At 38.5% G+C, this 12,771-nt stretch overlaps 1 protein-coding gene across 1 annotated transcript in view; it reads right to left on the bottom strand.

The window, feature by feature from the left end:
• LOC122800488 (stimulator of interferon genes protein-like) overlaps positions 1–12,771 on the bottom strand; it is a 132,665-nt gene that overhangs the window by 39,666 nt on the left and 80,228 nt on the right. The window contains exon 5 of the mRNA XM_044069928.1: positions 6,513–6,751. Coding sequence (XP_043925863.1) covers positions 6,513–6,751 — 239 coding nt within the window. The remainder of the gene's footprint in view (positions 1–6,512; positions 6,752–12,771) is intronic.

Here is a 12,771-nt window from a genome sequence, read left to right as displayed (position 1 = left end):
GTTGTAGTCTGCAGGATGCCCAAACAGGATAGGGTTAGGCTTAGCATGTATTAGTAAAGTAGGCATGGGGGCTTTTCTAGATTTGATAGCTATCCCATCTCATGACTAGAAGAGCAGATACAGAACATAGCAAAGGCCAGATATGTGATAACCCCGGTCTTGATGAAGGCATACTGGCAAATAACAATCCCTCTGATAGACTCTGACAGAGAAAAATCAACTTTTGTACACTCTGATGAGTCTATTTCTGCACACAGGGTTACAATAATGCCACCTTTCAGGGGCAGATAGATACATTTTTTTTATTTACTCATTCTTGACTGGATAATCCTACTAGGCCAGTGTCCTCTTTTCAGGGGAGATCTGAGGTGGTATTCATACAGACTAGGGGAAATTTGGCCAGAGCACAAAGGAACTTCCCCTACTCTTTTTCTGATAAGTTCTGCGGGATCTTTTAAATCCACATGAACTACCACCAACTTAGGTAGATGGGACCTCAATTTAATGTTTCATGTGAAGGCTGGATACTGAAGACCTGCTCCCACTCATCATTTGCACGCTTTTATTCAAGCAATCTAGCCATCTCTTGGCTGGGCATCATAATCTTCTCTCACATTCTTCCAGTTTCTCCCAAATCTGCTTTACCAAATCATCTTCTGCTTTAATGTACCTGTGATTTAGCCATTGTAATCTGTTCTCTTTGACATTTTTACAGCTGAGGCTACTCTGGCTTCAGTTCTGTCTTCATTTCTTTGTCTGTCTCATGGGGTACATCCTACTACCCATGTCAGGTAATTCATCTCTAGCACCACAAGCTTCCTCACTTTCTCTGTTTTCACTGTCCTGGTTTCTGTGCCATATAAAACCACGGGTTACACCACTGTTTTGTATACCTTATATAATATATTTCAGCTTCTTTGGCATTCGTATGTAACACACCACCCCTGACACTTTGTTATTTGACTGCAGCACCTAGGATTCTAGCTTTAACTTCCACATTCAGATTTCTCATCTCCACAGCCACCCCTTCCAGATACTTGAAGCTGTTAACCTGCTTTGTTTTTTTCCTTTTATCTCAGTTTTTTCCAGCAAATTTCTTTATTAAACTATCACGTATGGTATAGGCAATCTTACATCTATATAAATGAAAAACAAACATCGACACCATTTTAGTTGCAAACATTTTACATCACAGACACTATTGAAACAACTGTAGTTGCAAACATTATACATCACTTATAATCTATCCAGTCATTGTCAGTTAAGCATTATATGGCTCATTCAAATTCTGCTTCTTAAATCTCGTTCCTTCTCTGCATATATTTTTCCCACAATTCTCATTTTTTTCTATGAAGTTTGCTCCGTCCCTTTTCTAAAGATCCCAATCCCAGTTGTTTTATCTCTGTTACTATACTCACTACTTCTAGTAAAGTTCTTCTAGACTTTGATTTCCATTTTCTAGTAATTGCGTTTTTGGCAGCATCCATAATTAGACTCAGCAAGGCTTTACTATGTCTAGGCAATTATGATTCTGTATCATAGCTCAAAAAATAATCTCCCTAGTCAATCCAGTCCACTCCCCCAGCATCTACAACAAAGCAGTTCACAGGGAGTCCCTAAAGTCCACCAGCTTATTACACTCCCAAAAAATATGTTCCTAGCCACCTCTTTCTTGCCTCATTTGATATCCCTGTTGCTGTTTTGACCAACCGCTGTCTTGCCTGTTTTCAGTTTCATCCCATGTACCTTCAGTTTTGTATTCTCATTCCCTGTCATTTGCTGAAGTTCCTGTTCATTCAGCAGCTTTGTTGATCTGCCTCCCCTGACATGTTTGCTGATATAGTCACCACCAGTATGAACATGAGTGGGCTCTCAGCTGAACTTTGATGTACATCCAGTCCCACTGGGAATCCCTCTGTGAATCCAAGCACTGTTCGTATGTATCTGTATCATTGGGTCCTTCCTCACAACCTGCACTAATTCTGTCAAAATGTCTGTGACTTTCAAATATTGCAGGACTGCAGAAATCCCTTTCTTGGGATCTTGTTGTATAATACTCCAACTCTAGGAACGCTCGGTTCGGTTATTTCCTCAGCTCTAGCTCCTTCGCCTCTATCTGTCTCATTGCATACATCAGGTCAGTTGGCTACATCCTGATCTGAATCTGAACTGCTCCTCTCCCATCTTACTTCATACTAGTCTGCATATTTGTTTATCAATCACCCTCTCCCTCACTTTCATGCAGTGTGACAGGAGCCTGGAGCCTCTCTACCTTCCATAGTTGCAAATATCCTCCTTTATTCTTGTACACTGCAACTATAAAGATTATCCTTCAGTCATATGGGATACACCTCTTTTTCCTTACTCTGATGAGTACCCTCAGGAGTCATTCCTGCCCTAACACACAATATCTCAATCAGCTCTGCTGTGACTTCATCTGAACATACTGTTTTCCTGGGTTTCGTTTTCATTAGTGCATTTCATGTTTCTACTAAGGTGGGTTCTCACACCAACAGCTAGATATGATAATAACACATTTCTAGCATCTAGGTGAGGGGATTCCTGATGTTTCATAAAACACAAAATACATTTAGTGTATATATCCTCACTTAGCTGTAGAATGGTTATAGCCTTACATTTACCTGGATGTTAGTGGACTTCTTCAAAACATATTAACATTAATATTGAGTCTTCATATCTATGCCCCCCCCCCCCCCGATCATTCACAGGCACAAATACAGTATCCAAAATATCCTTTCAGCCTTTACATAGCATGGTAGCTACATATCAACAATATCCACACCAAATAACTTTATAGAGACTTAAACAATTGGTGGTTAAGGCTTTAAGCTGCTACCAATCCACTTCCTGCAATCCAGGGTACAGAGTTTGGCTTTTTACCTCCCTTTACATATTGTGTGATTCTGAACTAGTCATTTAACCAGATAATGTTCACGACTTGCTTCTGAAAATGGACACTTGCATCCAGAGAGATGTCACGGTCAATAAATGCATAAAAATAATAATAATTAAATGTCTAAATATTAAAAATGCATAGTATTACATTCTAACTTCCTTCTCCAAGTCTTCAAACAGGCACCCAGCTATTAAATTGTTAGATCAGAGATGATTATATTGGGAATAAGGCATGGAATGGTAATGCAGGTAAGGTGTCTGGCAAATGGAGCAGTGGAAGTGTTCATGAAAATGTTAGAAAAAACCTAAGAATTGCTAACACAAAAAATGTGCAAAAAACATGTTTTCACATTTCTAAGGGGTTGCAGAAATGCTATACAGTTTATGATGGGCATAAAGCCAGCAGGTCTGATGTTTAAATACATATATAAGAACATTTCATCAGTAACACATACCAAGGTGATTCCTGATGAAACTGATAATCAGGGGACAAGTAAATTATAAATGTATGCCAGTCATAAGAAAAAACTATTAAATCAAATTTCATTTAGGACAGGGGAAACAGGCAGGACAAGGGAAGTATTTTCCTTGAACATTATGTGGGTAAAGATGTAAAAAGTCTTACAATTACCATTCCATACAACTGACACACTGTAACAAAACACTTTTCATTTTTAAATATTTCGGATAACAGACACTACAACAAGATACTATTCATTTTTAAAACCTTTTGAACTGGATCAGAACACAAATGTAACACCTAACCTTGCTTATGACTACACTTGAGAGTCAGATACTCACACTTACATAAGGCCTAATAATTTCAAAACTGTTAGACTATCACAGTATCTATAAAATATGCAGATTATAGGGTCTGTGATCATAACCACTTTGTTTTGTGTGTGTGAGAAGTGGATTCCATGAAGTCAACTGGAGTGTAAAGCTCAAAAGGTGAATTTTATTTAAATTAATTTGTATAATGCATAACAAACTGAAGTTATGCTCGGAGACCTGGTCATAATTCTTTGTAATACATACCGAATTTTAGCTGCTACAGTGTATTACCAATTTTAAAAAGCATTGATGCTCAAAGTGTGTTAACAGTTTTAAAAGCTTTAACCCACTTCACACTGCCATACAGAAAGCAGCTGAAAGCTAAATGTACCTCTAATCAACCAACATCTTTAAAATTATAAGCTACTTTGCTTTGTTAAACTCTTTTGCTTACTTGTAGTTAGTTGCTTGGTAATGTCAAGAGTGTCACAACTTTCAAAACAGCAGGTTTCTAGTTGAGTTTCATCATGGCTTCCTTTTGTGTAACAGTGCAAGCTTTACTCATAACAGCAAGGGTCATACATAACAACCTCACTACAGTAAGCTTGTTATAGTGAGGTTCATATGTATGAGCTTTACTGTAGCAAAACTATATTTTTATCAATTTTATAATGCTATCTGTGCTCTTCAAGTAATACAAGGGCATTGCATACAATATAATATGACATGAAATCATGGGCTCTGCACACATGAAATATTTATGCAAGTTTTCTGTAGAGTGTAACAGGGAATGTTACATACTGCACTTTTTACTAAAGAGTTTTCATTTTCATTTTCCTGCTTTATGTGAATATTTTTACTACATCAAAAGCAGAAGAGCACCAAAAACTGTTTTCACACTAAGCATAAATGCAATAAAATGAGCAGTGTTGGCTCAAAGGTAGTTGCTATGGGACCTTGGTTTAACATCTCATCTGAAGCATGGATTTTGAAGACCTGGAGAACACTGAGGAGCCCAGACAAATTCCCTGTTGTCTCAATGCACTGCTCAGTTAAGTGACTTACGTAGGGATTTCTTTGAAAGTTTGTAAAGGCTGAAGAATCAAACCCTGTTCAACAGGAAGTAACTTGTTAACAGCTCACAACCTTACTCCTGTCTGCTAACCGCCAAATTTATCTGAGTACATTATCTAAAAGCACTGGCGGCAAACCAAATGTAGAACTTATCAAGAAAAGAATATGTGATACACATAAAGGAGTTACAGAATGTAGTTTAGCAAGGTTTTCAATGTCTTTTCAAAATGAATTTTAATGATTCTGGTATTGCTAATGTTATGTGTGAGAATATCAGCTAGATGGAGTTTCACCCAAGACCCTAGAAGATGAGATTTGCCTTACAGATGCTCTGACTGGGATACCTTCAATAAGAATATCATCACAGACATTTCCCAGTAAATATGCACAAACAAATATATCTTCATTAGATATGTGAGGTGCAAATGTGAGCAGTAATAGCACTATATATAGTTAATGAAGACATTATGCTAATATGCAGGGTGAACAAAATATAGTTTTGTAGCTCATGTTGTATTCAATAAAAGCCTGCAGACTATTACTGGAACGCAACATGTTAAATAAATGACAACTCTGTACAAACATCGTTTTTTCTCATTAAAAGGTCCATCATCTTCCCTTTAATCCAACCCCAAAACTATCACATTAAAAAAAACATAGTTACAGCAGGACTCTCAGTAATTTCTGTCTGAAGCCCATTCTGCAGTTTTTCTACAGAAGTATTTTGCATGCATATGCATGTATGTGTATGTTTGTGTGCGTGTGTATGTGTATGTGTATGAAGTCTACCTTTATTTCCTTCTGGCATTTGTCACATCATGTCATTATGTATGCTTGTAGGGGTAATTATATCTCAAACTTTTATGACTTTAAGAAACAAAGTACTTAGGTAGTTCATTGATTTAAGCCACACATTAATTAAAAAGTTTTCGGCCTTTGTACTGACTGCAGTCAGTCGTTTTACATGTGTGCTATCAGTCATCCATATTCATAACCTATGCTAGTGCTGTAAAATTGGTTAAAAAGCATTCTTTTCTTTATAACCTTTTTATTGCATTTTAAGTTCACATAAAGAAAGAAAATACAAAATAAAAAATTCAATCATCAAATAGAACAAATAGACTTATACAAAGTCCATAACAAATGATAATATTAAACAATACCACTAACATTTTTCTAAAAAAATCTTTACGTTTTTGCCAAGATAATTTCTTATGAGTGACATTCTTGGTTCTATTATATATGATTTGTAATTTTTTGTTACATACACTTTTCGCTAGACAAAAAAATCTGAAAAAGGGGATGTTTTTACTTTTACAGTTCATTGTGATTATCTTTCTGGCAATAGCCAGGATAGACCATAAAAGAGGCACCTGAGTTCTAGGAATAGGATCTGGAATTGCCACATTAAATAAAATTAAGGAATCCGTAATATTGCAATTGTCTGAATACAGCCACATGTGATGTGAATTACAGAAGTAGATGGTGGGACTTGTAATGGGATACTGTTGCCCTCTTCCAGGTTACCTGACATGCCTATACCTAAGTATTTTCTGTACCTCACTACTGACATCACTGTAGTTGGCAAAAGGGCATCAAAGAGGTGCCCATAAAGGAAGCACATGTATTTTGTTTTTGTTCTGCCTGTAGGCAATTAATTGGGATCACACTGGACAGATGAGGAATGGAAGAGTGACAACGCATTAACAAAGAAATGCATACAAAAACAAATATCATAGAAGTCTTACCCTTTTATCTTCATCTAGTATCTGGTACACACTTTGTTTGTAAGTCCTTCTTTGGACACCTCCTCTATCAAGTGAAATTTCTGGAGTGTTCTCCTGGAATATTATGTTGTTGTCTGCCTCATTTAATTTGTCATATATCACTCCACTGAGTGGAATTAATACATGCAGTTTCTGAGATGCCTTTTGCTTCAGTAGGTTGTTGTGTTTCTCATTAAATTTTGCTATGTTTTTTTTCCATCCTAAATTGGAAAAGAGAGACAATATTTTAGTGAAGCAATTGCCTAGACATGCATTATTTAAATATCATATAAAAGGTTAACCTGTAGTCTTTGGTCTAAAGATTTAAAATAAGTAGTATTTTCTGTGGAATTGTTGATAGGTCAGATTAATAAGTAGCTATTACCATATTAAGGCAGCATCTTTTTTTCAGCATCAGGTGCTTATAAAAGTTAAATGTTTGGTCTTTAAAGGGCAGCCACACTCAGAAAAAAAATGTTTGTCATCATGTCATGTTTTTTTTCTATAATACTAATTAATGTCTATGCATTGCATTAAGTTGATATGGTCTGATGGGAGGAAGCTGCTACACTGATGTAATTTCATCTTACAGTCAACGTTTTCTATATTACTGATGTATTTTTATGGGAACACAGTACACACTGCTGAGAAAAACATTTACTATGGCAATATCTCCCCAATTAACTACAGTGAAACTAAGTTCATACTTTATATTGTCTCTGAGAAAGGTGTTAATTTTTTATTTTGTAACGACATCCTTTTAGTTACTAGCCATATCTTATGCAACATTTTAAGTTAACATTTGAATGTTAGGCTGGAAAAAAGTAACTTTTTCATGGATTTTGTTCAGACCCAAATATATGGTTCAAAGCCACATTTTGAAGCTAAGGTGTGACTGATAGCACACATGTAAAACAACTGACTGCAGTCAGTACAAAGGTCGAAAACGTTTTAATTGACTGTGTTGCTTGAATCAATGACCTACCTAAGTACTTTGTTTCTTAAAGTCATAAAAGTTTGAGATATAATTACCCCTACAGGCATACATAATGACATGATGTGACAAATGCCAGAAGGAAATAAAGGTAGACTTCATACACATACACACATACACAAACACACACATGCTCACATATACGCACATGCATATGCACACAAAAAACTTCTGTAGAAAAACTGCAGAATGGGCTTCAGACAGAAATTACTGAGAGTCGTGCTTTAACTATGTTTTTTTAATGTGATAGTCTTGGGGATTGGATTAAAGGGAAGATGATGCACCTTGTAATGAGAAAAAACTTGATGTTTGTATAAAGTTGTCATTTATTTAACATGTTGCTTTCCGGTAATAGTCTTCAGCTTTTATTAAATGCAACATGAGCTACATATCTATATTTTGTTCACCCTGCATGTTAAATTGACTTTATTTTAGGTTACTCAATGAGTTCTCAGTGCTTAAGATCTCAGATATCACTTGCTCTGTCATGTTAGAATGAAACATCTCCCTGCCATGGACAACTAACTATACACTGTTTTTTAAGGACTCTTTCCTAAGTGTTGTGCAGCTGTGTGGTTGGTATGTATAAGTTTTAGGGGGTGGGAGTGTAGGAGCTTAATCATTTATTTTGAGCGGTTCTACTACATTATGTATAACTAAAAGGTTTTGATGTTTTAGGAGTATGGACTTGAAATTGAGAGATCAAATTACAACCGTACAGAGCCGAAGCTTTACTTCATCAACAGTTATGTGTGCAGATGCAAATCAAAATTTAACTTCATTTCATCCTCAAAGAAAATCTGAGAAGTTTTAATGGCATTTGATGCATTAGTGACTTGTACAACACTAATCATACAGTCAGTACACCTGTATAGCTCACAGAGAACTTCATCAACAGCAAGACAGAACACAGCTTCTTGGTGAGGAAAAGAAACATGTAACTACCATGTTTTTCCTTTTTAACTGGCATATCAACTTCCAAGAGCTATAATCTTAAAAATACACAAAATATATAACATATAAAGAGATATTGCTGAATAACAGGGTAGTTAAAACAATAAAAAAGAATTATTTAAAATAAAATTACCTCTGTCTAACAGCCAGGAGAACAAGCAGTAATATCACACTTGTTTTAGTCTGGCTCCATTGTGCAGAGATATGAATCCTTGACTGTGACACATGCAACTGGGGTTCAGTTAGTGACCCTGGCATTGGAGGTGCCACTCGGGAGAGAGTGAAGGGAAATGGCCCTCTCACTTCTCTCAGGGGTTGTCAGGGCCACACTGGGTTGTCTAATCTCCCTGGTGCTGGTGGAGACCTTAGACGCCATCAACTATACTTCAGGAGTAGGGGCAGTGCTGCTTGGAGGAATGCTTCTCATGAAACTGAGGGGGTATCTTCTCCAATCAGCTCATTGCATGCCAGTCCCTGACTCCTTGCTGGGTGCACATAGGAGTTAGGGCAAAAAAAAGAAAATCCTTGAACCACCTCTGATGGCAGTATAAATTATGGCCCCTTACATTCAGCTCTTTGTCTAAATAATGGGGAATGAATTATCTGTATGGCCATGAGGTGGATGATGATTGACAGACAGTTTCTTTAGTCATTGATTAAGTTGGCTAAAAAGGAGTTTGTTGTATTTTTAAACACATTCATTTTCATTGAGTAGTATGTTATTGATGGCAGCATGTTTTAGTTAAAGATCATTAAATAATGGGGTAAGAAAGTTTGTTACCCCCCCACAGTTGTGTGATCTCAGAGTTGGTATATTTAATAGTGTCGGAGGTGGTCTCCTATCTGGGGGATAAAGGGGGCTTGCCCCCTGTAAAACTGATTGCTTTTGTTTTCTTTACTTGTTTTTGACCATATATGCAGTCAATATATTTTTATGACATTTTTAGTTTTATTGATGTGAGTTTCCAATTAAAGGCAATGCATTCAGACACACACACACACACACACACACACACACACACACACACACACACACACACACACACACACACACACACACACACATTTTATATATATATATATATATATATATATATATATATATATATATATATATATATATATATATATATACAAGAGAGAGAGTGTGTGTGTGTGTGTGTGTGTGTGTTTGAATTTCATTTCTCAGGTACACATCGATACATCCTGAGGTAATGTCAGACAGCTTTTTCCATTTAGTCTGGGCATCAGTTTCAAGTGTCAAGCATTGATAAGAATCCTTACCCATTTATTTTTTCCTTGTCTGCCTTCCTTCCTCAGCTAAGAAGAAAGATGCAAGCATATTACAGCCCAGACAAAGTCAGTTTGTTGCAAGTCAGAAAGAATTCCAAAAATAGTTGTGTTATTTGGATCTATTGTGGAAAGTAATAGTTGGAGTTAAAAAATAAGGAAGGTCATTCATATTTAGAGGGAGAATTGCAAGTTGTCTATTAATATCAGATTAGTTTGTAATTACATGATTCATAAAAGAGTGGTTACCAGAGGCATGATTAGATCTGGTACTCGAGGTCATTTGAGAAAGATATTCAGTCTATTAATTGTGATGTGAATGCCACATCACGGTGGTCATAGCTTATTAAGTTTAAATAATTGTAGCAGCTGTTTTTGTATCCTGTTTCACACAGTTTGAGCAGTAAGAACATTGCCATAGCCTCCAAAGCAGACACCCAAGCAACCGCTACCCCAAAACAAAACACGTGCAACACATATCTCACAAAGCCAGTGTGCCGAACAGTCACAGCCCTTAAGACTAAACAACACACCTGATACACTTGTAATAGGTGACTCTATCGTCAGGCACACTGACGTTCCGCTCACCAGGCTGAACAAGGAGAGGGTCACGGTGAGCAGCCTATCGGGCGCTAGGATCCGCCATATAACACAAGCACTCAGGTCACTCCAAGGCAAGTACAAATATGACTCAGTCATTGTCCATGCTGGTGTGAATGACCTGAGATGTACCTCCCTGGACTACATGAAAAGAGACATAAAGGAGCTCTCTGAGCATGTAGCCCAGGCCGGTATGACCCTGACCTTGAGTAGCATCTTACCCTCACCAAGAATGATGCCACAATATGAAGACAAGATGATCAATTTCAACAATTGGCTTAAGTACTGGTGTCATTCAAAGGGGATCAATGCCTGTCAGCTTGGGATGATATGCTCGACAAGCCACGATGCTTCGCTAGGGATGGCTTGCACCTGTCACCCCTGGGCTTTCGGATATTGGCAAAGGCTCTTGCTACCCCCAAAGTGCCTTTTTTAGGCAAGGCTCAAAAGACAAACCCACCTCCGTAGGTATCACAAGGGATAAGAAACTAAGAGTAATGCTACTCAACGCCAGAAGTCTAAACCTCAAGATGCACGCACTCAAAACTCTCCTTAGCATGGAGAACATCGATATCTGTGCAGTAACAGAAACCTGGTTCAGGGGTCCCAAGAGCACCCCAGCACTACCAGGTTATACCTCATACCATGCTTTTTGGCCCCAAAACTTGGACCGAACCACAAAAGGAGGGGGAGTATCGATATTCATCAAAGATACCCACACCTCCAGGTTGGTGGCAAAGCACGAAGCATCAGAGACTATCTATGTGCAACTAACAGTGGGTAAAACTGCCTTCCAGTTTATAGCCTGCTACAGACCACCCTCCCAAACCCAGGAACCCCACTCGGCCTTCCTGAGAACACTGGAAAATGTGAAGGTCTCTCCAAACACCATTATATTGGGCGACTTCAACTACCCAAACATAGACTGGGAGCATTACTCTAGCTCCAACACCCTAGCCCAAAGGTTCCTAGAATTTATAAACTCAAATGCTATGGAACAACTTGTTACCACTCCCACAAGAGGAGAAAACATACTGGACCTGATCATCACCAACATGAGGACTCTATGCTCCAGACCAGAAGTGTATCCCTTACTGGTAAGATCAGACCATAAACTAATCTCACTGGATATTCACATCCCGACCCCACCCCCTGCCCAGAAAACCACAGTGAAAAACTTCTCTAAAGCAAATTTCACACTCCTCAAAACCGAGGTGGAATCCTTCAAAGCCCCCGGGCCTGTGGAAAATACAGCCCAGACCGCAGAATCCTTTATAAACGCATTCTATGAACACCTTCAGGAATGCATGGATCATGCGATCCCAAATAAAACCAAGACCCAATCCTCCAAAGGCAGACATCCTGTCTGGTGGACCCCAGCCATAAACAAACTATACAATAGAAGGAGGAAGTTACTAAGCAAAATCCCAAAAAGGGAAGGCATCACTGATCAGTATTAGCAAAAAACTACGGGCCCTCATAAAATTGTCTAAGGCCAGCTTCGAGAGAAAAATTGCTCAGGACACTAAGGATAATCACAAGGCTTTCTTTAGTTATGTTAGGAACCTGGGTGGTAATTCCCAGATATGCTCAGAATTAGTCCAAAATGACAAAAAATACACTGAACCCACAGACATTGCCAACATCCTAGCTGACAGGTTCAGCGCAAACTTCTCCCCCCCACCCCACCAAAAGGGAAAATATCTATCCCAGCAGAGTGCTGCCCCCCTGACATCTCAGATGCTCAGGTAAGAGCCACCCTCTCCAAAGCAAAAAACACAGCATCAATGGGACCAGACGGTGTCCCGGGCTACGTCCTACATGAACTCCAAGAAGAGCTAAACCCAAACATAAAACTACTGTTCAATCTCAGCCTTACTACAGGATATGTGACCAAAGAGTGGCGTACAGCAACAGTGGTCCCTCTCCATAAAGGTGGTGCCTCAACAGATCCTGGAAACTATCGCCCCATAAGCCTGACTAGCTTGGTCTGCAAAGCTATGGAAAGGATCATCATGGACCTCATAAATAAAGATATTGGGGACCTACAGACACTGGATCCTACTCAGTTCGGCTTTGTTAAGGGCAGATCCTGCCTCTTAAACCTGGTTGATTTCTTTGAAACAGTCACCAAGGCCATTGACGAGGGGAAGGTGGTCCACACAGCCTACCTGGACCTCGCAAAAGCCTTTGATACAATACCCCACTCGGGCATTATAGATAAGCTCACCAGCTTAAATATAAACCCCTATGTCACTAGATGGATTGCAAACTGGCTCAAGGACAGAACCCACATGGTTAGAATTGCTGGAACCATGTCAGACTCCAAACCAGTTACAAGTGGTGTCCCACAAGGCTCAGTCCTGGGACCTCTCTTGTTCGGTATATATTTCTCAGAGGTAC

Source organism: Protopterus annectens, chromosome 4.part0 (genome assembly GCF_019279795.1).
Source record: "Protopterus annectens isolate FY-2018-M chromosome 4.part0, PAN1.0, whole genome shotgun sequence".
Classification (NCBI taxonomy): Eukaryota; Metazoa; Chordata; order Ceratodontiformes; family Protopteridae; genus Protopterus; species Protopterus annectens.
The sequence above is the reverse complement of the archived record's forward strand: the minus strand, read 5'-3'. Positions and strand labels throughout refer to the sequence as shown.